The following is a 24841-nucleotide window of genomic DNA, read 5'->3' on the forward strand; positions in this document are numbered from 1 at the left end:
TAAACATAATAAAATGAACACTAAGATACTTTAAAAGTTACTCATTTATGCCATTTTTATACTGTATAAAATACTGAAAAGATGCAAAGAAAGTCAGATAAATTTTATCTTCAAGGAGTTTATAGTCTAGGCAGTTAAGACACACAAATACTTAATAAGATTAGAAAATGGTGAAGGCCATTCATTAAAACAATTACTAATAATGCCCAGATGAGAAAGAAATGACTTCCACCTGAAGGGGTATAGGATTTCTTCATGACAGAGCTGTAATCTGATCTGGGCCTGAAGGACAGTAGGCATTGATGTGTAGCAGTGTGGGAAGCATTCCAGACAGCAGAGAGAATGTGAATAAAGTGAGGCAAGAAAAAGAAATTGTAGCATTCAGGGGGACTGGAGTTGACTATTATTTGGCTTCAGTGAAGATTAAGTGAAGAGATAACAAAGCTGGACAGACAGACTGGGCAAGAGCCAGATCATGAAAGACTCCAAATGTCAGCCAAGGGCTCTCAATTTCATTTTCTCAGCAAATAAATTTTTTGGTGATTTTTCAAAAACGTATTTCGGAGTCAGATTTAAGAGGAATTGGATAAATGTCAAAAGGTACAGAGGGGAGGAATACTGGATGCAAGGAGACTTGAGTAAGCATATTGTAGTAAATCAAGTGAGAAGCTTGCTACGTTATACCCTTTTGCATAAGCTCCTGATCCTTTGAAACTATACCTTCAGCTCAACTGCCACCTACCAAATTTCTAATGACTCACTCTTATTCACATGATGTATAGCGGCTCATGTGTTTTTTCCTCTACTTCAAGACCCACTATCATACCAAGGGACTTCAACAGCCCATTGTTTGGGACTTAACTTTTCTGACCTCATCTCTAAAGACACTCTCCCAGACTTCAATACACTCTCGATTCCTAAGATCACACTCTGGACCTTGCCATCAGCTCTGATACTCAAACCCACACAATGCTCCAAACTTCTCACCCTTGAGCTCACTCTCACTCCTATTATACTATTTTATGTTCACATTGGAATCCCAAGTCCATTGACCCATTACCTTATTACCTTCCATCAGCATTTTATCTGGTCTTCACTTTTCTTCCTATCCAGTTTGTATCTCATGGTCTACAATTTCCAGCAATCTCTTGCCAATATCCTAAATTCCCTTTGCCCCACTGTCCTTCAGTACTCTTTCATGCCAAAATGACAACCATGGTTGAATTAAGCTAAATTAACTCTTTGTGTTTATACGGGGATACCAATCACTACTGGAGGAAAGTCACTCAGCAGACCACACTGAAAATTCATCTCACCTGTGGCTTCAGCTTTGCCCACAAACACTTGTTTAATCATTTAACCCAACCATTCTCCTCAATTACTATTTCGCACCTTCTCTCCATACTCTTCAAACCCACTCATTTTCCCTCAGATTTTCAAGAGATGACCTTCCCATTTACTTCACAGAGAAAACTGGAATCATCAAATAGAAGATATCTTTTAGTGGCAAATCTCAACTATCCTCCTCTCTAACACAAGAGAAGTGTTTCATTAACCTAAAATCAAGTGTCTCATAGTCTATATTCCAGCCTTTTATCCTTTCTCAGAGACTTTGCCTAATCATCTGGTTTCTCTTAAATCTTTCCTATCTCTATCTGTTGGATCCTTTTCATAAGCATTTAAACTTGTTTAAAATTACTTTCCCCACATAAACAATACCTAATTAAATAAATCCCCCACCAACTCATTTTCCTCCAGCTACTGTTCATGCTACCTCTCCCTTTCACAACTAACTTGCATAAATGTATTGCTATACTTACCTTTCAAACCACTCCAATCCAGTTTCACCTCTATAATTTGAGTATTATCCTTTTAAAAAAGTAATCAAGCATTACCACCTAAATCCAAAGATTTTTTAAACTTGTCTTCTAGGCAATATTCTTGTTGAAACTTTCCCTCTGTCTTTTAATGGTCTTTATCAATCCTTTGCCATTCCTTTTAAGCTACTTGATTTTTTTTTAAAGATTTATTTATTTATTTGAGAGACAGAGCACAGAGGGACAAAGAGAGAGGGAATTAGAATCTTAAGCATACTCTGCTGAGTGTGAAGCTGGACAACAGGGCTTGATCTCACGACCCTGAGATCACAACCTGAGCTGACACCAAAGTCAGACACTTAACCAATGCCACCCGGGTGCCCATTAGCCAATTCGATTCTTAAATTTTGAAAAATCTCAGGATGCTGTCTTAGGCCTTTTCTTTTCTCACTCTACATACTTCTCTTGAGTGATCACATTTACTCCTTAAGGTATTAACTACTTCTATACTTAGTGACTTCCAAATTTATATCTATAGTCTAAACTTTTCTCCCTGATGTATAACCACTTATCTAATTCCTCATGAGACCTCTCTGTTTGGAACTCCTATGCAACCTCAAAATTACTCATACGTAAAACTGAACTCATCTTTCTTTCCAAACCTGGTTTGACTCTAGTGTTCCTACCTCAAATCTTTATTCATCCCCCACCCTCACATCTTCATCAAATCCCCAACTCTCCCAGAGAATTCTTGAATTAGTCCACTTTTCTTCATCCTTGCTCTCCACTCTTAGTCTAAAATACCACCGATCTCTATCCTAGATGACCTCAACAGCCTTTTAAAAGATTTTCAGAAATGGAATTCTGAGGTCATAGAGATTTTTTAAAAAATGCATATACAACTATTCCCTTACCCTTTAATGGCTTCTACCACCTTAGATAAAGCCCCAAGTTTTTAAAACGGCTAGCTAAAGCTCTGTAACTTCATCTCCCACTATTTTCCTTACCTTGTTTTCTACTCAAACCAGACTTTCTTTAGTTTCTCAAGTATATAGTCTTCTAATCTCTAGGTTTTCCAACATGTTATTATTCTCTCTGCTCAGAACAATTCTGATTGCTCTCTTCCTCTAATTTCGATTTCTCCTTCAGGTTTTCAACTTACATATCACTCCTTCAGCAAATCCTTTCCCACCCATAAAATATGGCTACACAGCACACCATATTTCCCATTCCATAACAGTTACCACACTTGTAAATTATTTGTTGGTATTCCTGAGTTTCCTTTGAGACCATACCAGAAGTTCTCTGAAGGTAGGGACAGTGTGAATCTCATATAACACAGTGTTCCCAACTATGAAGGCAGAGGATTTCAAGAAATGAAAAGTATGGTGATATCATTAAACAGAAATGGAGAACTCAAGAAGGGAGAGTGGATCTGGGAAGCCCAGCAAAATAACGCGAGGAATAAAGAGTCTGGTTATTTGCATAACCAGTGTAGACAAATTGGGGAATCAAGCAAAATCAATTCCATATTTAAGCTACAACAATTTTAATGATTCTTAATCATTTAAGGGATTAAAATCTTAATTATTACAAATCTTCAAATGAAGGTTTAAGTAAAAAATATCTATGAATGGCTAGTTTATTCCATTTTTTCAATTAAAGTTCATTTAACACTCAACAAAATATTCATTAGTATCTAATGACAAAGACTATACTATACATACACTAGGCAGTGATGATTAGTTTTTAAATATTAGTTTTCAAAGATTATTTAATGTCTATTTCTATTAAATACATATGGAAATGGTGTGATATTAATTAAACAATAGGCTTTGGAGTTATTTTGCTTTGAATCCAAATACTGGTTCCACTTCTTACTGGCCATATGATCTTGGGCAAACTACTTTTATTTTTTCTCATTTATAAAATGTGGATAAAATAGAATCTGTTGCAAAGGACTGCTTTTTGAGTATTAGATGAGTTAACGTGAAAATTATTTGGCCTAACACTTGATACACAATGACTACTCAATGAGTGTTAGTACTTATCATGATACTTACATGGTATAATTCAAAACTTAAGAACATAAAGTAGAACATTTCTTCCAACAAATAATAATACAAAAAGTCTGGTTCTATAGTCTTGCCAGAGTGGAGGTAGAGATATAAAAGGAAATAAAGGCATAAAGAGAAATGACGAGACAAATTCAGAGAATCACAGAAATAAAAAGAAATCCTAAAAAAAAGAGGAAGAGAGACTGGTGGAAAAGTACAGTCGTGTCATACAAACATAATAGTTACCTGCCAATGAGCAGGAAGCCCCTCATTCCTGATTTACAGGTTTTATTGTTAAATAGAATATATTCAAAAATATTTTACAGTATTTTCAGGGAAGGAAAACACCGGAACAGTATTACATGTAATAATATAAAATATAAGTCTTCAACAAGTATTGGAAAGGATAAAATTCTTTTGGGAATCTCAATTTTTAAAAATTATTTATCTCCTGTTAATAATCTACATAATAGGAAAACTAGAAAATGACCAATTGGATTTCTAGAGAGTCTCCTTTGTGAAAAATATGTGCTCTAAATTTTTTGGTTCCTTGGTCCAAAGCAATGTTCCTAAAAACTTTTATTTCCTTAGAAATAGAAATAGATGTCCTTTCTCTTTAGAGAAAGATCAAACTCTCACTTCAGAACCCGAGATCTAGGGAGAAGGGAAGCACTTCTGGATTTCTGGGAGGGGAAAAAGATCTGATTCTAAACCTTGGCCACCTCTTAATAATTTTGGGCAAACCAACTATGAAAATAAAATGACAGTAGTTTTAATTAGATTAATAATCCTCGTTCTTTCCAGAAAAAGTGTCAATCAGTTATGTTATGTATGTTATACTGCAATTTTTTTTAAAGTATCTATCAACTGTTAATTATATGCAGGATAAGTTAAGTTTACATTGCTAATTAATCTTTGTGGCTAAATCTGTTACAACTAAAAGAATAAATTAGAAAACAAACTCTCAGACCATATTAAACATTTATTTTCAAATATTAGACTGCAAACACTCTTTACCTCAAAGTCATCGTCATCTCCCTCAGTGTAATGTGCATGGTTGTCTGGATTATTCACTTTGTCCAACAGCTCAACTGCTAGGGCCCTAGAGAGACCTGGCTGCCCTACAAATGTATGCTAAGTGAAAACAAAACAAAATAAAATTTCATGAGTATGCTTTTACATCAATGGTTTATAGAAAATGTTATCTGTGCTTTTTCATCCAGTAGCTATAAGAGACAAGCATATGCGAGTCTAGTAATACAAATAAATGAGAGAATGTATTTTTTTTTTTGAGAGAATGTATTTAGTAAAAATATTAATCAGAGAAACCACAATCACATATTATCAAACTAAAGAACTCTTGTGGAATAAGCTTATAACATGAATAATTTTTCTAAGTTATCTGATCTACATTAGGTTGTAAAATTACAACCTTGGCTATAACAACTAGACATACATTACTCATGTCATTATAGTGAAAAGTATGCAAATGAATACTGAGGTACAATCCATATCACAATAAGAAACAAGTAAATGTATTCCAAATTTGCATACATTTAACTCCGTAATATTATATAAATGTACAAAGACATATAATTCAATTTTTACATTTAAATAAGGTTTCCTTAGACCACTGTAATAATTAACTTTTTCTAATATAAAAATATTTTATAATACATAAAGACACAGAGCATTCTATAAATTTACATAAGAAACCAAGAAAGATGATAGCAACATTTTTTAAAGTTTTCTCTAGGCAGGGATTGGCAAACTAAAGCCAATGGGGAAAATCTGGGGCACTGTCTCTTTTCATAAATAGTGTTGAGTATTAAAGCAATACTAATTCAAGTATACTGTCTATGGTTGCTTCAGTGGTTCAATGGCAAAATTTAGTAGTTGCAACATAGACCGTATGGCCCCACAGCCTAAAACATTTACTAGCTCTTTATAGAAAGTTTGCTGACCCCTGCAGTAGGAGATCACTAAATTTTTATATAAAAAATTATAAATACTTTTGTTCAAGTGATATTCCTACTTACTGCATGACTACAAAAAATTCCCCTATAATTTAAATTGACTTACAGTCAGAAGTCTTTCAGCAGTTGGTCTTTTTTTGGGGTTTTTGGTTAGTGCTATTTTGACAAAATTATGGAATGTTGATGACCTTCAAATAAAAAGAGACATGTACAAAAATATTTCACTAATATTAGTTTTTTGGTGTTACTAAATAAAACTAGTTTATAAGAAGTTAGAAAGTCTGAAACATACAATTTTTCTCTTAGGCTTCTTAGCTCTACATAAGCCAAAAAACAAAACTTAAAGCACAGTATATTTCTTGAAAACAGGTGTCAGTTTTATCTATTAAGTAAAATGAAATTAGGTAATAAAACAGCAACATACCTCTAAAAAATACAATAAAAACTAGAAATGGGTAGTTGTGTCATTTATAGGATTTATAATCTTGTGTTCTAGGTGCCACTTCGGATCAAAATGGCCTTTTCTCAAAGGTTAATTTATATAAAATATAAATGTTTTCCTATACCAGAAGAATGGCATCGAGGGATAGTGGGTAATATACATGACTATTTAAATCTTAAAAGGTCACTGAATTTCTAAGGAATGACAGCCACCACATAACAGTTCTCTTGTGGAGAAATCAAATCACTGTATTATATTTGGTGACTTGTGAAGATAACATGAAGTCAATAGAGTACCTTGAGACTGGAAAATGTACTCCAATGACAATGACTGCTCTAGAATCTGTGAATTTAGCCATAACAGCCAGTAGTCACTCATTCCTGAATGAATATCCAATCATCCCTGCTATAAAGTCCTCCAGTTCCAGGTGCTTAGGAGCTTAGGGTAACAAGGATTAGGAAGAAATCCATATCAACATAAAAGAATACAGCCACAGTAGGATATAAACTCCTTTATTTCCAGAGTGATTTTCCTTTCACTACTGGCATCATCCCCAGAATGGCTTGGCTCCTAAGTAATACTTTGCACAAACAGGCCAATAAAACATAAAAAAGTAGTTTAGAACCTGTTTGGGGGACAGGCCTCTTAGAATTTGAAACAAAATACGGACTGTCTCCCTAGAAGAATGACTATACATACAGAACTCTCCCCGCATGAGAAATCCATTAAATCTAGATGAAGAATTCCTGAATTTAAGAGCTTGGAAACTTATTTGCATGGTTTCTTTTATTAAATGTATGGGAAAACATTATCAGAAAAATAATTTTCAACTTTGTCATCCAATTAAAGATGTCCTAATGGACTTTAAGAAGAGGCAAACTGCTTTACTTAGTAAGAGAAAAAAGAGATTAGGATGAAAATAAATAATAACCTTTTTGACTATTAGGTAAGGAAGGCAGAAAAAGTCAACAGTCATAAAGTGTCATGGTACCTGGGAAACCTTTTCGTATCACCTTCCATAAAAGTCAGCACATCATTAACAGAATAGAATACAAGGCAAAGATATGAATCTCCAGAATTTTAATATATTCATATCCAATGCTTTCTCCCACACCTCTTATCCAAGCTTCCAAAACTCTAACAATATGATCAGAGTTTTACCAGAGCAGTAGATAATAAAAATCTTTTGGATTGACATGGGTTTCTTCCTATTCCTTGTTACTCTAAGTTCCTAAGCAACTGGAACTGTCAAGAAAATAAACGTATATCCCTGCCACAACTCTGCAAATAAATTAGATATATAACTTCAGGTAAATTGTTTAATAGCTACAGGCTTCAGTTTTATCATCTATAAGATAAGGGAAATGAACCTGTCTCCTTTTCATCTGTAAAATTCCAGATATATATATGAAATCTATATATATTAACTTACCATTTTGTTTTGTCCTTTAGTTTTGGAGGCTGAAAATTACTTTTTGACATTAAGAAGAGGGCCCTGGAATAAAAATTTCAGTTAAAGAGCAATATTGAAATACTTTTACTACTTCATCTAATAATCAGAATGAATATTCTGTAATACATTTATACAAATTATTAAATATGTAGGCACTGATAAAAACTGGTATGGAATATGTAAGTTAAATTTTTTAAAAAAGACTTCTTTTTAAAGTTTACTGATGTGACTTCATTCATTCATTCATTCTCTTCTATACCCAATATGGGGCTTGAATTTACAACCCTGAGATTAAGAGTCACATACTCTACCAAGTGACCCAGCCATGTGCCCCTGAAAACTAAATTTTTTATATTTTAGATACTCTACAGAAAACCTCTCCTAGCTATAAGAGAGGTTATACAACTAGCATTGTACCTTAGACATAAGTATATGTAGTAATTATGGATCATTCTGTAACACAGAGATGACATGTTACTCCAGCATTTGGTTGTATGCTTAATGGACAATCTGTCTCTAGAATTATTTTGGGTATAGGCAAATTATATCCATTTCCTAGTCTTTTCCCCTCATTTGGACAAAAAATTTTCCACATTTTTTTATAATGAAAGATAGAAAAGTCAACCTGCAAGAAGACTTTCTCTGTGAATTCACCTTTGACTCATTTTCTATGGTTATGGGGGCAGAAAGATGGAAGATTTAATAAGGAAGTTCTAAAATGCTGTATTTCAGTGTTTCCTACAAAACCCTTTATGGGTTTCTAAGCAAACTCCTTAGTCTTTTTTTTTTAAATGCCAAAGATATTTTCTCTTTTAAAAATGAAGTGATTCATATATAAAGTTTACATTCCTAGTACCCTGAGTCATTATTTCAAATCTTCTGCTCTTCTCTAGTCTTTATATAACCAATTATTAGAATAATATTAGGTAATATTACTTTTTTTCACTAATAACCAATTTTCTATGTAGCTTTGGATTATACATATGTAACAGCTGCTCTTAATGCCTAAAAATTTAACAATTCACCAACCTAAAAATAAAACTAAAAACCCAATTCACCAGCTATTGGACATTTAAATTTTTCACCCTTGTTAACCTGAAATGGATAATTCTTAGCTTTTTGTTTTCTTGGATTATTTCCTAAGTATAATTTTCCAAGTAGTAGAATCAATTATACATTTGTATTGCCCATAACAGGCAAAATCAAATTATTTTCCTGAAGGTCTCTACTTATAATGGCATTCCAGCTAAAAGTAGATACCTTTTAACTTGTGTATCCTTAGTTACTTGTGAGGTCAAATAGTTTTCCAAGTTTCTTTGTATCTGGTATTTGCTCATAAACCATGTCTTTTGCCTATAGAATCTCTAAATGAATTCCTTATGTAATATACACTAATCTGCTATTATGTTAGAAGAACACATTCCCCACTGTTGATTTTCAACTTTATACTATTTACTTTAAAAGTTCAAATTTTAGCTCAATTTATCTTTTCCTTGAAAATATTAAAAACCCTTTCAAAGGCTCTCAAATATTTTTTCTAATAGACATATGCCCTAAAATGTAAATAATAATTATGCTAGACATAATTACTTCTTCATTATCCCTTGACAAGAGAAAGAAAAAAAATTTAAAAAGAATAGAAAAAATCTCATCTACATCTTTTATCATTTACTTATAATTCTGCTTAGAACAGAAAAAGAAGCTCAGTTGATGGAAGAATCAATGTAAGGACTTAAAAAAATTTATTTGTTAATTTTTAAGATTTTTATTTATTTGACAAAGAGAGAGCACAGCAGGAGGAACAGCAGGCAGAGGGAGAGGGAGAAGCAGGCTCCCTGCTGAGCAAGGAGCCCTTTGTGGGTGGGACTCCTGAGCCAAAGGCAGATGCTTAACTGACTGAGCCACCCAGGTGCTCCAAGACTTAAAAGAAACTTTTTAAATGATAATTGCTATGTCTTTGTATGATTATTAAAGGAGATTTGTTTTATGGAAAAACCTCGAATAGTACAGACCATTCACTCTATGCTACCTTAGGAACAGCAACAGAGGAGAGCAGGTGTTAGGATCAATTGATTATCCCTAGGTTCCTTACAACACCTTTACTATTGTGACATATTTGAAAATGAGCTGGGAACACCCAAGTTATCAATATTTCATTCTCCCCAAAGACTTTATAAATAGTTGTGTAATTGTAGATAGTGAGAACACCTCATTGGATGAAGATCAAACATAGGCGGTTGAAGTTCTCCAAGTTCAATCGCAGTTATTCCCACTGCCCAGATATCACAGAGCTGGTTGTAGCCACCATTTTTTTCTACTGCGGCAACTTCTGGGGCCATCCTAGAAGGAATCAGTGGATGTAACATCTTAGCTTTTTTTTTTTTTTAAGATTTTGTTTATTATTTATTTATGAGACACACACACAGACCAGAGAGGCAGAGACACAGAGGGAGAAGTAGGCTCCATGCAGGGAGCCCGACGCGGGACTCGATCCGGGTCTCCAGGATCACGCGTTGGGCTGAAGGTGGCGCTAAACCGCTGAGCCACCCAGGCTGCCCAATATCTTAGTTTTTAAAATGATAGGCAATCTGCTATTTTTTGTTAAATAACTGGGAAAGAGGCTGATAGACGCTTACTAGGAAAGAATTAGTATCACATATATACAGAAATACTCTTTTAAAATTCATTATTTAAAAATCTTCAATCTTCTCTGAAGACTGGTGCTCTTAGGAAAAACTGTGTTGTCTTACTTCAGTTTCTGTTTTGTGAATCTTGCCATATACGGGAAAAGAATACCTAAATCCCCATGAAGGTCAGAAATGTTCCCAAAGGAGGTGAGACTTGAGAATGAATCATCAGGGGGTTACGGCAGGGTGAGGAGCCTCAATATTTTAGTCAGGAGAAACAAGTGTAAATGTGGGAGACAGAAAAGAGCATGGAACACCTGGAAAGGTAATAGGACAGCACTACCCAATGTATGATCTACAGTCTTACACAGAGCCATAAACTGTTAGGAGTCTATGATAAGTACAAAAGTTGAGAGCATTAACTCTCGGCCAAATATATGATCATTTTTTAGTAATTCATTTCTAAGCAGGGAATTTTAGAAAATTGGTTGTTCACCACAGGTAGTTTGAGAGAGTCTAAAATGTATTTGCAAAATGAACCTCAGAGGTAGGAGCTAGATAATGAAAGGCCTACTGATTATATAAGAAGTTTTGTGAAAATGGGGTAGGTAATCTTGGGAGGTAAATTTGATCTAATACTCAAAGTAAAATGAAAGACAGTTTGAGAGTAGGTAAAAACAGTCCAGTGAATGAGTTGGAAGACTATTTCAAAAATACAAGGAAAAATAGATAAAGGACTTTTCAAAGGCAGTGGCAGAGGGGACGGAATGAAAGGGATTGACTGAAGAGACTGATTTGAGTATAAAATGCTTGTGGATATTAAAGTAGAGCTATTATTAAATAACTATAAATTTACCTAAGATTGAAGGTCAACTTAGAAGCTGAGTTGGAGTTCTCTGGGATTTATTGGTATATAACAATGCCCATCTGAAGTTATAAAGTATAAATAATACTCAGGGGAAATACTCTTTTTTAATGTTTACTATTTTAAAATTATATTTATATTAAATATCCATAAGATAGAAGTTGCTTTTATTTTTATTTATTTTTAAAGATCTTATTTATTTATCTGAGAGAGAGAGCAGAAGCAGGGTGGAGGAGCACAGGGAGAGGGAGAAACAGACTCCCTGCTCAACCTGGGTGGTTCAGTGGTTTAGCGCTGCCTTCAGCCCAGGGTGTGATCCTGGAGACCTGGGATCGAGTCCTCTGTAGGGCTCCCTGCATGTAGCCTGCTTCTCTCTCTGACTGTGCCTGTGCCTCTCTCTCTTTCTCTCTCTGTATCTCTCATGAATAAATAAATAAAATCCTCAAAAAAAAAAAAAAAGATTCCCTACTGAGCAGGGAGTAGGATGTGGGGCTCCATCCCAGGACCCTGAGACCATGACCTGAGCCAAAGGCAGACATTTAACCAACTGAGCCAACCAAGAGCCCCTAGAAGTTCCTTTTATAGGTATTTAGATTACAAAAAGTTACATAGCACAATGTCTCTCAACTTAAAGGTGGTTAAGGATATAAAATATGTATACTAAAAATACTAATATGTAGATGTACCTGGTATATGCAAATACTATATACATAAAAATGGATATAGGAGTAAAGAGAAGAAAATAATCACTACTATGGAACAAAATGACTAAGAGCAAGTTTCAGAGAGGAAAGCTGAGCTGGAACCTAGAGAAAGCATATAAGAATCAGTTAGTGGTGGGTAAGTGGAGCACCAAATTGACCAGGAGTGTTGCAATTCCTGGCTCAGTGGAAAGCAGAGCTGTGATCTATCTGGCTACCATGAGTGAAGAAAGGCAGAGTATGTGCCACTTTTAAGACAGGGCAGGACTTAAGATAAACAGAGATGATAGATATACTAGCGAGGTAATAAACAATACCTAATATAGTTAGGGTACAAAAACCAAATTTTGACTAGAGGATAATGTTCCTGTGGGGAAAGAGGGGGACAGTCACAGAAAGAGACTGAGGAAGGAAATCAGCATATGATGAAGGAAATTCTATAGGTAATCTAACTTAGCTATGTTTTAACTTTTATTTAAGTTATATTTATTAGGGCTTCTTTTCTGTTATAATTGATATGTGTTGATAAAGAGAATTTGGAATATATGGAAGAAAACATGTCAAAAATCCCACTCAATAAGAGCCACTGTTTCACATATTTACATCCGGAAATTTTATTTATACACCCATCTTCTTAACATGGCATTATATTATGCTGCTTTTAATCTTACATGTGCTATTTTTATTTTTAATCTTGCTTTTTTGAATAATAGTATATCATGAATTTGTCCACTGACCATTCACCTTTTACAAGAGGATTTTTAATCCCAGCAATTCATTCCATTGATCTGAATAAATGTTCATAATTTCTTTAATTCTTCTTGTATGTATATACCTTTCCTCAATCTTTTATTATTAAAGTACTGTGATAAAGCTTTTTATATAATAATCTGTGTGTCTCTCTGAGAGATTACTACAAGCAGAATTAAGACTAAAGGATATAAACATTTGAAAGGCTTATGAAAAACATTATTGCCAAATTATCCTTCAAAATTGTTCTACCAATTTCCATTTCCACTGTCAAATATTTAGTGATAATGATAGGTATTACCCATGATTCCAAATATTTTCCAATTTGATAGTAAAGAATTGTTCATTTAATTTACATTTTTTGGTCATCATTAGGGGAGACATTTTTCATATTTCATGATATCTTCTTTTTTAAAGATTTATTTATTTATTTATTTATTCATGAGAGACAGAGAGAGAGAGAGAGAGAGAGAGAGAGAGAGAGAGGGGCAGAGACACAGGCAGAGGAGAAACAGGGAGCCCATGCAGGGAGCCCAATGTGGGACTCGATCCGGGGTCTCCAGGATCACGCCCTGGGCTGAAGGCGGTGCTAAACTGCTGGGCCACCGTGGCTGCCCATATTTCATATCTTATATGTATTATTTTACTAACTCTGCTTCTAATGAAACATTTTTTATTGATTTATTAAGAACTTTTATATTAAAGATATTAAACCTATTTTGTTATATTTTAGTGGATATTTCCTGATTTGTTATTTGCCTTTCACTTTTGTTCAAGCTAGTGAATGTACAGAACCTTTAAATTTTCACGTAGTTAAATCTATCAATTTTTCCCTTTAATGTTTTATGCTTTTATGCCAATAAAAGCTTACTCAACTCTTACTTTAAAATTTTATTTATTTTATTTTAGAGAGAGACCAAGTGAGCAAGAAAAGGGGTAGAGGGATAGGGAGAGAATCTCTAGCAGATTCTGTGGTGAGCATGGAGCCTGACATGGGGCTTGATCTCATGACACTGAGATCATGATCTGAGCCAAAACCAAGAGTTAAATGCTTAAATGACTGAGCCACCCAGGCGCCCTGGCTTACTCAACTCTTAAAGCAGATAGGCACGGATAGTTCATTTGGTTTCACTTTTATATTTAACTATTTCCATATATAATTTATTTTGGCATTAGGTATGAGGTATGAAGCGACTTTAAATTTCCTTCCAAATAGTAAGTTACCCAAACACTGCATATTCAAAAATCCAACCTTTCATACAAACTTTAACTGTCACCTTTTATAATATTCACTAAATTATTTTACTTGTTAAGGTTTATTACTAGGTTTTCTATTATTCTTATACCTGTCTTCATTGATGAAAGCAGTGTTTTAGAAAGATCATCCTGTCACTACTTGGTAAGATGCACTGAGAAAGGTGGCTGTTGCATTTATAGATTTTAAACAAGAAATAGAATCAATACCAAAAGAAAGTGTACTAAAACGACAAGAGATTATAATTAAGAGTCTTTCTTTTGAAAAATCTCATACCTATGTATGCTCTTAATACAAAATCCTAGGGACAGCAGGAATTATTAGTACTTTAACACAGTTGGAAAGCTGGACGATAAAAATGGTATCAAAGTTCCCTAACCCAATCAGAAGTACAACAGTATCATGGAGCATGCAAATCTCCAGACTTTCAGTCAACCATCACTTGTATCACTAAGTATCAATGCTGACCACCAACTCTGAAGAAATGAAAATGCACAAATCCAATCATAATAATATCTTACCAGTAGGGAGTGCCAATGAAAGATTTTCTCTTTGCAATGGTAGCTGTTATTTTTGCAGCCACGCCAAAGTCAGCTAGTAAGGAAAAAAAATTGAATAAAATCTTAATTCTTTCAATAAAATCACCCACATTTCTAAATTTCACCCTTAGGCATGCCCTTATTAAGAAGTCAGACAGTAATGCTAGAGAAATGTGTATAAATTGAATTCCTAAATCTTTTCTTGTTTGGTTTGTAACATATTCATTAAAGAAAAACATTTTTTTGGCACTTTACTAAAATGAAACATACTTTATAAATAATAAAGTTAATAAAAATTTATTACAAGCACACTGAAGTTAATTAGGAAAAAAAAGATAAATAAACCACCCACCTGGATGCCTCTTATTCTAACACAACTAGGGTAGTATTTTGATGCTATTAAAGAGTCTTTTTTTCTCTATATAAATGTTTTTATTGTTGTTACACAGGACTGTAAAAACTAAATATATATATATCATTTTTGTCATTTAACTAACATCTCAGGAATCTACTCTTGTTCTCCTTAACTATTAATTTTGATGACTGAATAATGTTCCGTAAGTGGATTTATTACCTTTTAACAGTTTTCTTTTTTTTTTAGATTTTTAAAATTTATTTAGGAGACGCACACACACACACACACACACACACACAAAGGGGAAAGAAAAAGAAAGAGAAAGGGAGGGAGGGAGGGAGAGGAGAGAGCATAAGGAAGAATAGAAGGAAAGGGACAAGCAGGCTCCCCACTGAGCCTGATGTGGGGCTCAATATCAGCACTCTGAGATCATGACTGGAGCCAAAACTGAGTCAGATGCTTAACTGACTCAGCCACCCAGATGCCCCCAGTTTTTCTAAAAGTTTTTCTATTGTTAGCCCTATGTTTGTAATTTTTTGTTATAAATAATGTATAATTAATACTTCTAAGAATACAGATTTTTTCTTTAGGATTAATTTCCTTAAACAGAGTCTCAGAACATAATTACTAGATCAAAACATGAACATTATTGGGGTTCTTGATATTAATATTAAGCTTCTATAATGTTAATTCTTATTTGAAATCTTACTAAATCTTTTTGGGAAATAATGTGAGGAACATGAAGTAACATACCTAATTTTACATCACCATGATCTGTCAATAAAATATTTGCACCCTAAAACAAAAATAAAAATACTATTAAATTAGCAAAAAACTCCTAATAAAATTATCAATTTAAGTATATTAAAAGAACTTACTTTGATATCTCTATGCATTTTGCCTTTAGTATGCAAATAGGCAAGACCCTGGAAGTTAAAAAAAGTATTCATTAGCAAAATTGCAAACTTACCACCTATATCATCTTTGTTTTTTAAGATTTACTTAACTGTTTTAGAGAGAGAGTACACAGGCTAGGGTCAGAGGGAGAGGGACAAGCAGACTCCTGGCTTAATGTGGAGCCTGATGCGAGCCTTGATCCCACAACCTATGATATCATGACCTGAGCCAAAACTAAGAGTAGAGATGTGCAACCAACTGAGCCATCCGGGTGCCCTAACACCTATATATATCCTACTTAAATTCTCACTGAATAAGAAAAACTAGAATGTCTTTTGGGGGGAAAACTTACAAGAATTTCTTTTTGCTAATCAACGTTTACTGTATTTTAAGATTTCAAATTCATTTCCTGGTAAAAATATTTTACTGTAACACCATCACTACAATCAAGATAATGAACATAACCGTCACTTCCAAAAGTCCCTCTTAGACACAAACACTGATCGGGCTTTCTATCATTACAGATTTAAGTTTTCTAGAGTTTTATGTAAACTGAATTATATATTCTTTTTTATCTGGTCCTTTTCATTCACAATAATTAATCTGAGATTCCTTGTTAATATATATATCAAGAGTTCATTCTTCTTTATTTTTGAGTAGTATTCCATTGTACAGACCAGAATTTGTTTACACATCCACCTATTGATAGACATTTGGATTGTTATTTAGTTTTTGTCTACTATAAATAAAGTTGCCATTAAGATTCATGTACAAGTATTAGTATGATTTTTTTCCCTCAGATAAATACCTAGGAGTGTAATGGCTGAATTATATTGGTAATAAATTTAAACATTTAGGCAACTGCCAAACTGTTTTCCAAAGCAGCTGTACCATTTTATAATGAAACCAGCAGTGTATGAAAATTCCAGTTAATCTATAACCTCACCAACCTTCTTAAGGTAAGTCTGTTTAATTTTTAGCCATTTTTTGAAAGCATCTGTTCAAATCTTTTGTCCATTTATTTGTTGGGCTGTTGTTTTTTATTACTGAGTTCTGAGAGTTCTTTATGTACTCTGGATACAAGTTTTTGATCAGATATATACTTTACAAATATCTTCTAGTCTGAAGCTTCTCTTGTCATTCTCTTAACAGTGTCTCTAGAAGAACAGAAGTTTTCATTTTTAATGAAATCTAATTTACCAAATTTTTCTTTCATGGATCATGCTTTTCGTGTTATATCTGAAAATGCTCTGCTTAATTCAAGACTCCAAAATTTTCTTTTGTTTCCTTCTTGAAGTTCTAGTTTTAGGTTTTATATTTAGATCTATGATTACTTTTAGGTTTTTACATGTGATAGGAACTACAGCTTAAGGCTCATTTGTTGGCATATAAATGTCCAATTATTCCAATACCTTTATTGAAAAGTCTATATACTTTCTTCACTGATTTGTCTTTTCAACTTTGTAAAAAATCAGCAGTCCATATATGTGTAGATTTATTTCTAGACTTTCTATTCTGTTACACTGAGTTACTTTTCTATTCTTAAGCCAATACCACCAAGTTCTGATTATTATAGTTTTAGAAGTCCTAAAATTAACTACTGTTGGCTCTCAAATTTTGTGTTCCTTTTAAAAGTTATTTGACTATTCCAGGTCCTTTGTATATTCACAGTAATTTTAGACTGAGCTTCTCAATTTCTATAATTTTTTAAAGATTTTATTTATTTATTCATGAGACACACACACACACACACACACACACACTGAGGCAGAGACATAGGCAGAGGGAGAAGGAGGCTCCATGTAGGAAGCCCGATGTGGGACTCAATCCCAGGACTCTGGGATCAGCCCTGAGCCAAAGGCATATGCTTAACTGCTGAGCCACTCAGGCGTCCCAAGCTTCTCAATTTCTACAGAAAAAAAATGTTTCTGTGGATTTTGTTTGGGACTGCACTGAATCTATAGGGGAGAATCTACTTGGGGAGAACTGACATCTTAACTATTTTGAGTTTTCCGATCCATGAATATGGCATAGTTCTCCATTTAATTAGGTCTTCTTTAATTTTTCTTAGCAGTCTTGTAGTTTTTAGCATGCAGGGGTTTATGTGTCTGTCATACACATTCCCTTAAGAATGTCATATTTTTTGGTGTTGTTATTATAAATAGTATTGTTTTCAAAAGTTCTGATTGTTGTTAGTGCATAGAAACCCAACAGATCTTGTACATGGATCTTGAATTCTGCAAACGTTCTAGCCTCACTCATTAGTTCTAGAAGCTACTTTGTATAGTCTATTCCATTTTTTACATATATGATTATGTGGTCTGTGAATACAGTTTTACTTCTTACTTTCTAATCTGGATGCCTTTAATTTCATTTTTTTTCTTATTGCACTGGCTAAAACATCTAGTATGTTGTTGAAAAGAAGTGATGAGAGCAGACATTCTTGCACTGTTTGATTGATCTTGGCGGGAAAGCATATAGTCTTTTACCATTAAGTATGACTAAGTTGTAGGTTTTTCAGAGGTGTTCTTTATCAGGCTGAACAAGTTTCTTTCTATTCCCAGTATGGTCAGAATCTTTATCAGGAATGAATGTTGGATTTTGCTAACTGCTTTTTGTGTCTATATTTAAGATGATCGTGTGGTTTTCTCATTTTGTTTGCTAATATGGTCAATTACCTGAAATAATTTTTAAGTGTCCAATCAAAATTGCATTCTAGGATAAACCTCACTTACTGATGATGTATTATCCTTTTAAATATGTTGTTGGATTACCTTTTCTAACCTCTTAGTTTCAAGTTTTGAATCTGTGGCTATGAAGGCTATTATATTAGTCTGTAGTTCTGGTCTCTTGTAATATTATTTGATTTTGGTTTTGGAGAAATGCTAATCCATAAAATTATTTGGGAAGTATTCATTCTTTACTCTTCAATTTTCTAGAAGAGTATATGTAGAATTGGCATTATTTCTTCCTTAAATGTTTGGCACAATTTATCTATCCACATCATCTGATTTGGAGTTTTCTTTGTGGGAATATATACAGAACTATTCAGATGATTTCTGATCGAATGATCTTTGGTAGTTTGTGTCTCTCAAAGAAATTGTTCATTTATTCAAAGTTATAGCTGGCAGAAAGCTATTTATAATATTCCTTGGGTACTGAATATCCTTGTTTCTTTCAATATTTGTAGATTCTGTGGTAAAATCTTTATATTCATTCCACATATTGGTTATTTTTTATTTTCTCTTAGAGGATTATCAATTTTATTGATCTCCTTAAAGGATCAGATTTTGGTTTTATTGATTTTCTCATATTTTTCTGCTTTCTATTTCACTGATTTCCACTCTGATTTTTATTTCATTTTTTTTTTCATTTTTGTTTGTTTCTTAAGGTAGAATTTGAAGATAATGATTTCAGACCTTTTTTCCTTTCTAAAGAAGTGTTCAGTGCTATAGACTTCCTTCTAAGTATTGCTTAAGGAACACCTCAAATTTTCATGCATTATGTTTTCATTTCATTTGGTTCAAAATATTTTTTAGTTTCTCTTCTGATTTCTTCTTTGACTCATGGGTTACTTAACAGTGCTTTATTTAGTTTCCACATATTTGGAGATATTCCAGAGATATTTCTGTGGATTTTTAATTTAATGCAATGTTGTCAGAGAATATGCTTTGTATGACTTAAATCCCTTAAAATGTATTAAACATATTTGATAGCCCAAAATAAGGTCTATCTTGGTAAGTGCTCTATGGGCACTTGAAAAGCATATGTATCACACTGTTGTTAGACTAAAATGTCAGTTAGGTCAAGCTGATTGGTTGTATTGTTCAAGTCTTCTACAGGTTGCATTGTTCAAGTCTTCTACATCCTTACTGATTTTCTGCCTACTTGCTCCACAAGATTATTGTGAGAGGGGTATATCTGACTATAACTGTGTGTCTATCTTCCTGTAGTTCTATCAGTTTTTGTTCATTCATTTTGAAGCTGTATACATAAACACTTAGGGCTGTTACGTCTTTTGATGAAGTGGCCTTAAAGAAGTAGTCTTAGTTCTGAAGTCTACTTTGTCTGATATTAACATGGCCATTTAGCTTTTTTTCAATAGTTAGTGTATCTTTTTCTTTTACTTTTGATCTATTTGTATTTTCATAAAAGTACATTTCTTACAGGCTGCATCTAGCTGGGTCTTCAATTTTTCCATTAAATCTCTGCCCTTTTTATTTAAAAAATTTTTTTACATAACAAAATAATACATATAAAGATGTACAGCATGATGATTTGATGTGATTATTGAACAAGCTGGTTAACATACCATCAATTCATAGTTACTGGGGTTTTTTTGTAACAAGAGCACCTGAAATTTATTGTCTTAACATATTTCCAGTATTCAGTACAATGTTATAGTTGTCATGCTATACATTAGTCATCAATATATATGGCTGCTACTTTATAGCCTTACATCTCTCCATTTCTTCCCTCTGGCCCCCAACCTCCTAATAATCATCATTCATTTCACTCTCTGCATCTCTAAGTTTGACTATTTTAGGTTCTACATATAAGTGACTTACTTATGAATTATTTGTCTTTATGTGGCTGGATTATTTTGTTTAGTATAATATCTTACAGGTTCAATTATGTTGCCACAAATGACAAGATTTCATTCTTTTTCACGAATGAATATTCTGTTGTATATATACACTATACATTCTCTATTCATTCATCTGTCAATAGACACCAAAGGTGGAAATTTGTCAGCATAACAGAATTTTAAAATATTGAAATTAATCTTGAAGGGCATCCTTACCAAAGTTCATTTTATTCTTGGGGAATTAGAACCATAAAATAGATTGTGGTCATATACCAGGGTCAAAATGCAAACTCAAGCTTTTGTTTTATTTTTTACTTCTATTTAGTACTCTATCCATCACTTAAAAAAGCAATGACCTTTGGAAATTAAAATTTTTAAAAACCTGTCAACAATTCTCTGCAATGAGTGTGTTTTATAGTTTATGTGAACACAAAGTAGATTTCTACGTTATGAGATTACAGAAATATAAATATATATGTGAGTGTATATATACACATATATACGTATATGTATATGTGTATACATATACACATATACATATACACACTCACATATATACTGAAATTTACTTTCATATATTTAACATTCAGACTTGACACAGTATGTCTCCTAAGCATGAGGAAACCAGCTCTTAGAAATGACTAGAGTTTTCTCTTAAATCAAGTGAATCCCCTAATTTCTAAAATATGGAAAAATACATATAGAACATCAATTTCACTATCCAATCTAGGAAATGTAGGGATAGAAGTATCAATTAACAATTTTCAGTTGTAAATTACCAAAATAAAAAACATAATCACTACTAAATTCCTAATTTAAATGTTTTAAAGGATATGAACAAAATCACTACTTGCTAATTTTCTTAATGAGTTTTTCAAGGTACTAAAAAAATAAATAAATTGGGAGAAATGCTACATACTCTATATCTTTATCAAAGGGTCACAGTTTAGTTTAACATACTAAAAGCTCTCACAGGCTCTGAAATAAAGAAGTAAAGAAACTTCGGTTTAATGCAATGTTGACCAAACTTATAAAATGGGGTTCTGCTATCAATGATACTTATTAATAATCACACAGAACTACAAGTTCCAGATAACATTCTGGGTTATGATTTGCTAATTTATTCTCATTTTGGGAGAAACAGTAAAAGACTTCATGTCTTATGCAAAAGAATTCCTTCTATTGTCATAAAACCTAAAGGAAAAGCTCATACAACTTGTTATGTTTGAGAGTTTTGGTGATTCATTCACAAAAACCAATTCACACCTGTGGCTTTCCTTAGCTTTGCAGCAACTGAGGGCTGAGCCTGACAAAAATGGAACACCAGACATCACCACTGTTTATACCAGCATCAGCTTAAATGAATTCTTGTGACTCATTCATGAAAGAAAGAACTCCAGGCTTATAGAATTACAATATGAGAGGTTAATAAAAAATCATTTGGTTTACTCTTTTTCCTTAGGGCAGATCATCATTTTATAGTTTTCAATTGTGAAACTAGAACTGCCTTTCTATCCACATAAACAAATGTATTACCTGTAAAGTTTCTCTGCATACATAGGCTATTTGCAATTCTGATAATGGCCCAGTAACTAGAAAAAAAGAGAGACCACATTATTATACATTTCAATATAACACATTAAAAACAGTCTACCTTAAAAATGACAAGCTACTATAAAACTTCTATACATATCACACTAGGTGACCTCACCATGAACACACATTGTTCTTATAAACAGGAAACAAAAAAAAAGGTAAAGTTGAGAACATCAAAATATATTTTAAAAATGGAAGACTTATTCTATAACAACTTTGGTCAGTGGAAATATAAGCATTCATTATGTGCAAAGCATAGTACTAGACATCATAGGACATTCTATAGAAAATACTAGACATGATCTTAATTCTGAACAATTTTTCTAAAACAGATACAAGAAAGGAGATAAACTACATAATTAATTACAGTTGCGTAGAGAACCATAAGAGACCAAATGTTGAAATATACTGAAAGACAACATATACTTTATTAAAGGTCAAGTTATTATTTCTTTAGTGTAATTCTTTACTATATTTTTCAAAACAGCAAAGCTTGATCCAACCCTTTATCTAAGAATTTAAAAAGTAACCAGGTAACTACCTTTTTTTTACAAAAAAAAGATTTTATTTATTTTTATGTTAGGGAGAGGGAGGACATGAACAGAGGAGGAGAGGGAAAGAGAGAGAGAGGGAGAATCTCCAGCTGACTCCATGCTGAGCACAGAGCCCAGGGTAGGGCTTGATCCTAGGACCCTGAGATCATGACCTGAACTGAAACCAAGAGGTGGTCACTCAACAAAATGAGCTACCTAGGCACCCCCCTCTTCTTATTTTGTTTTTAAAGATTTGAGAGTGAGAGGGGTTGAGAGACAGAAAGTGTATGTACAGGCATCCTTGAGAGGAGGGGGCAGAAGGAAAGGAGAGAGAATGTCAAGCAGACTCCCTGAGTGTGGAGCCCTGCTGGGTGGGGGAGGGGCAGCTTTGATCCCATAATCCATGAGATCATGACCTGAGCAGAAATGAAGAGTCAGATGCTTAACTGACTGAGAAACCAAGGTCACTTCTGACAACGAGATCTCTAGTATGAAATATAAAATCCTTCTGTAAGTACATAACCAGACACCTAAAAAATATGTTTTCAAAGGGTGCCTAAGTGGCTCAGTCGGTTAAGTATGGGACTCTTGATTTTGGCTTAGGTCATGATCTCACGGTCTGAGATCAAACTCCCCATTGGGCTCTGTGGGTTCTCTCTCCCTCTGCCTTTCCCCCACGTCTTTAAAAAAAGTGCTTTCTAATACCATGAGAATATTTGAAATCTGAAGTGGTGTTTGCCATATCAAGTACTTAACATATAATCTTCCCTTAAGAGAACTATTTTACTGCATATTTTAATCACTGGCTGTCTATATCTACACAGGAACATAAAATTTTGATTTTCAGTAACTTGATGGAATATTAATAAAAGAAGGGAAGCTACATTATTAACAGTTAATTTTAAGTGTAGATATTCTTGATTACTATGCTATCTAGTATATAATATACAAGGATGGATACTTCTTAGATTCAGTTTAATTCAACAAATATCAGGTTTAATAATGGAAAGTAGAAATTTTATAAAGAAATAAGATTAATGTCTTAAAACAATTCTCAAGTTGTTTTAATTAATTTAACTTAGTTTTAAAAATGCCAGATATATAGCTTTATTTATTTATTTATTTTCTTGAGTTTTCAGTCTGTAAAAGTGTGAATAAAAATAATTGTATAAAAACTTTTCATAAAAATGAGAATTCTTCATAAAATCATAGAAAAGAATTTTAAATTGATTGGAATAGAGCCGCTGTCTACCAATAATTCTTTAAAATCAACAACAGGATAAAATAAAAGAGAACATTAATTCTAGTGTGATAGAATACATAAGAAAATGACTAGTGTATATGAAAATAAAACTCACTTTTCTTTGAAAAAATGGGGTTAATTTTTTTTTCCCAAAGATTTTATTTTATTTATTTATTTGACAGAGAATGAGAGAGCAAGCACAAGCAGGTGGAGCAGCAGGCAGAGGGGAAGGGAGATGCAGGCTCCCTGCCAAGCAGAGACCTTGAAGTGGGCTCGATTCTAAGACCTTGGGATCATGACCTGAGCTGAAGGCAGACACTTACCTGACTGAGCCACCCATGTGCCTTTAGGATTCATTCTTGTTTTAAAAACTCTTTATAATATTTTATATATTTGTAATATTTATATGGTATTAAATATTATTTTAAATAAAAAGAGGCAGTGTCCAGAGTTTAGACATCCATCACAACTATTTTTTTGTCATGGATGTTATGTGACAAAATCAGACAATTATTATATTTCTTAATTTATAATTAAATAATACAGCAATACATTTTTATGATAATTCAAAATTTTACCTAAGGGCCCCACTCACGTTCTCCTCCCCTAGAAGTAATGGCTTAATTTGATACTTATCTTTTCATTTTGCTGTGCATTAACATTCATACATAATGTGAATATAAAAAATGATATTTTTAAAAGTCTAAGTGTGATTGATTATGCTATACATATTTTTTCACAATCTACTTTTTCCATTTAAAAAGAGGCCTTGGAGAGATATATCCAGGTCAATACAAATGGAGCTACTTCATTTTTAAATGCTGCACAATATTCCATATTATAGGTATAGTGTAGTTTAACCATTGCTCTATTGATCAATATTTTTAAAATCTGGCCTCTACAAGCTACAAATATTATTTAAACTTGAATACCACTTATTTTTACATCTTCTATGGTTCATAAATGTTTGAAAATATTTCACATAATTCTTATACTATGCAGAGTTGCAATGGGAGTTTATTCCATATTCAGTTAAATAAAGAAAAGAAAAATCGTTTTATAAGGATCTCTGATTAGTTTCATAAACTATAAAATTGGGAAACTGTCAAAAGCAAAAAAAATTGGAAGCTTAATTTTTAGTAGAGCC

The 24841-nt window shown here is 33.1% G+C and overlaps 1 protein-coding gene across 1 annotated transcript in view; it reads right to left on the reverse strand.

Moving 5' to 3' along the window:
- MAP4K5 (mitogen-activated protein kinase kinase kinase kinase 5) overlaps positions 1–24841 on the reverse strand; it is a 107018-nt gene that overhangs the window by 35037 nt on the left and 47140 nt on the right. Inside the window, exons 6-13 of the mRNA XM_026000727.2 lie at positions 21859–21914; positions 15716–15763; positions 15591–15633; positions 14465–14537; positions 9954–10085; positions 7725–7787; positions 5957–6038; positions 4892–5008 (exon numbers count right to left, since the gene is read on the reverse strand). Of these exons, the coding sequence (XP_025856512.1) occupies positions 4892–5008; positions 5957–6038; positions 7725–7787; positions 9954–10085; positions 14465–14537; positions 15591–15633; positions 15716–15763; positions 21859–21914 (614 nt within the window). The remainder of the gene's footprint in view (positions 1–4891; positions 5009–5956; positions 6039–7724; positions 7788–9953; positions 10086–14464; positions 14538–15590; positions 15634–15715; positions 15764–21858; positions 21915–24841) is intronic.

The sequence above is a fragment of the Vulpes vulpes genome, chromosome 6, assembly GCF_048418805.1.
Source record: "Vulpes vulpes isolate BD-2025 chromosome 6, VulVul3, whole genome shotgun sequence".
Lineage (NCBI taxonomy): Eukaryota > Metazoa > Chordata > Mammalia > Carnivora > Canidae > Vulpes > Vulpes vulpes.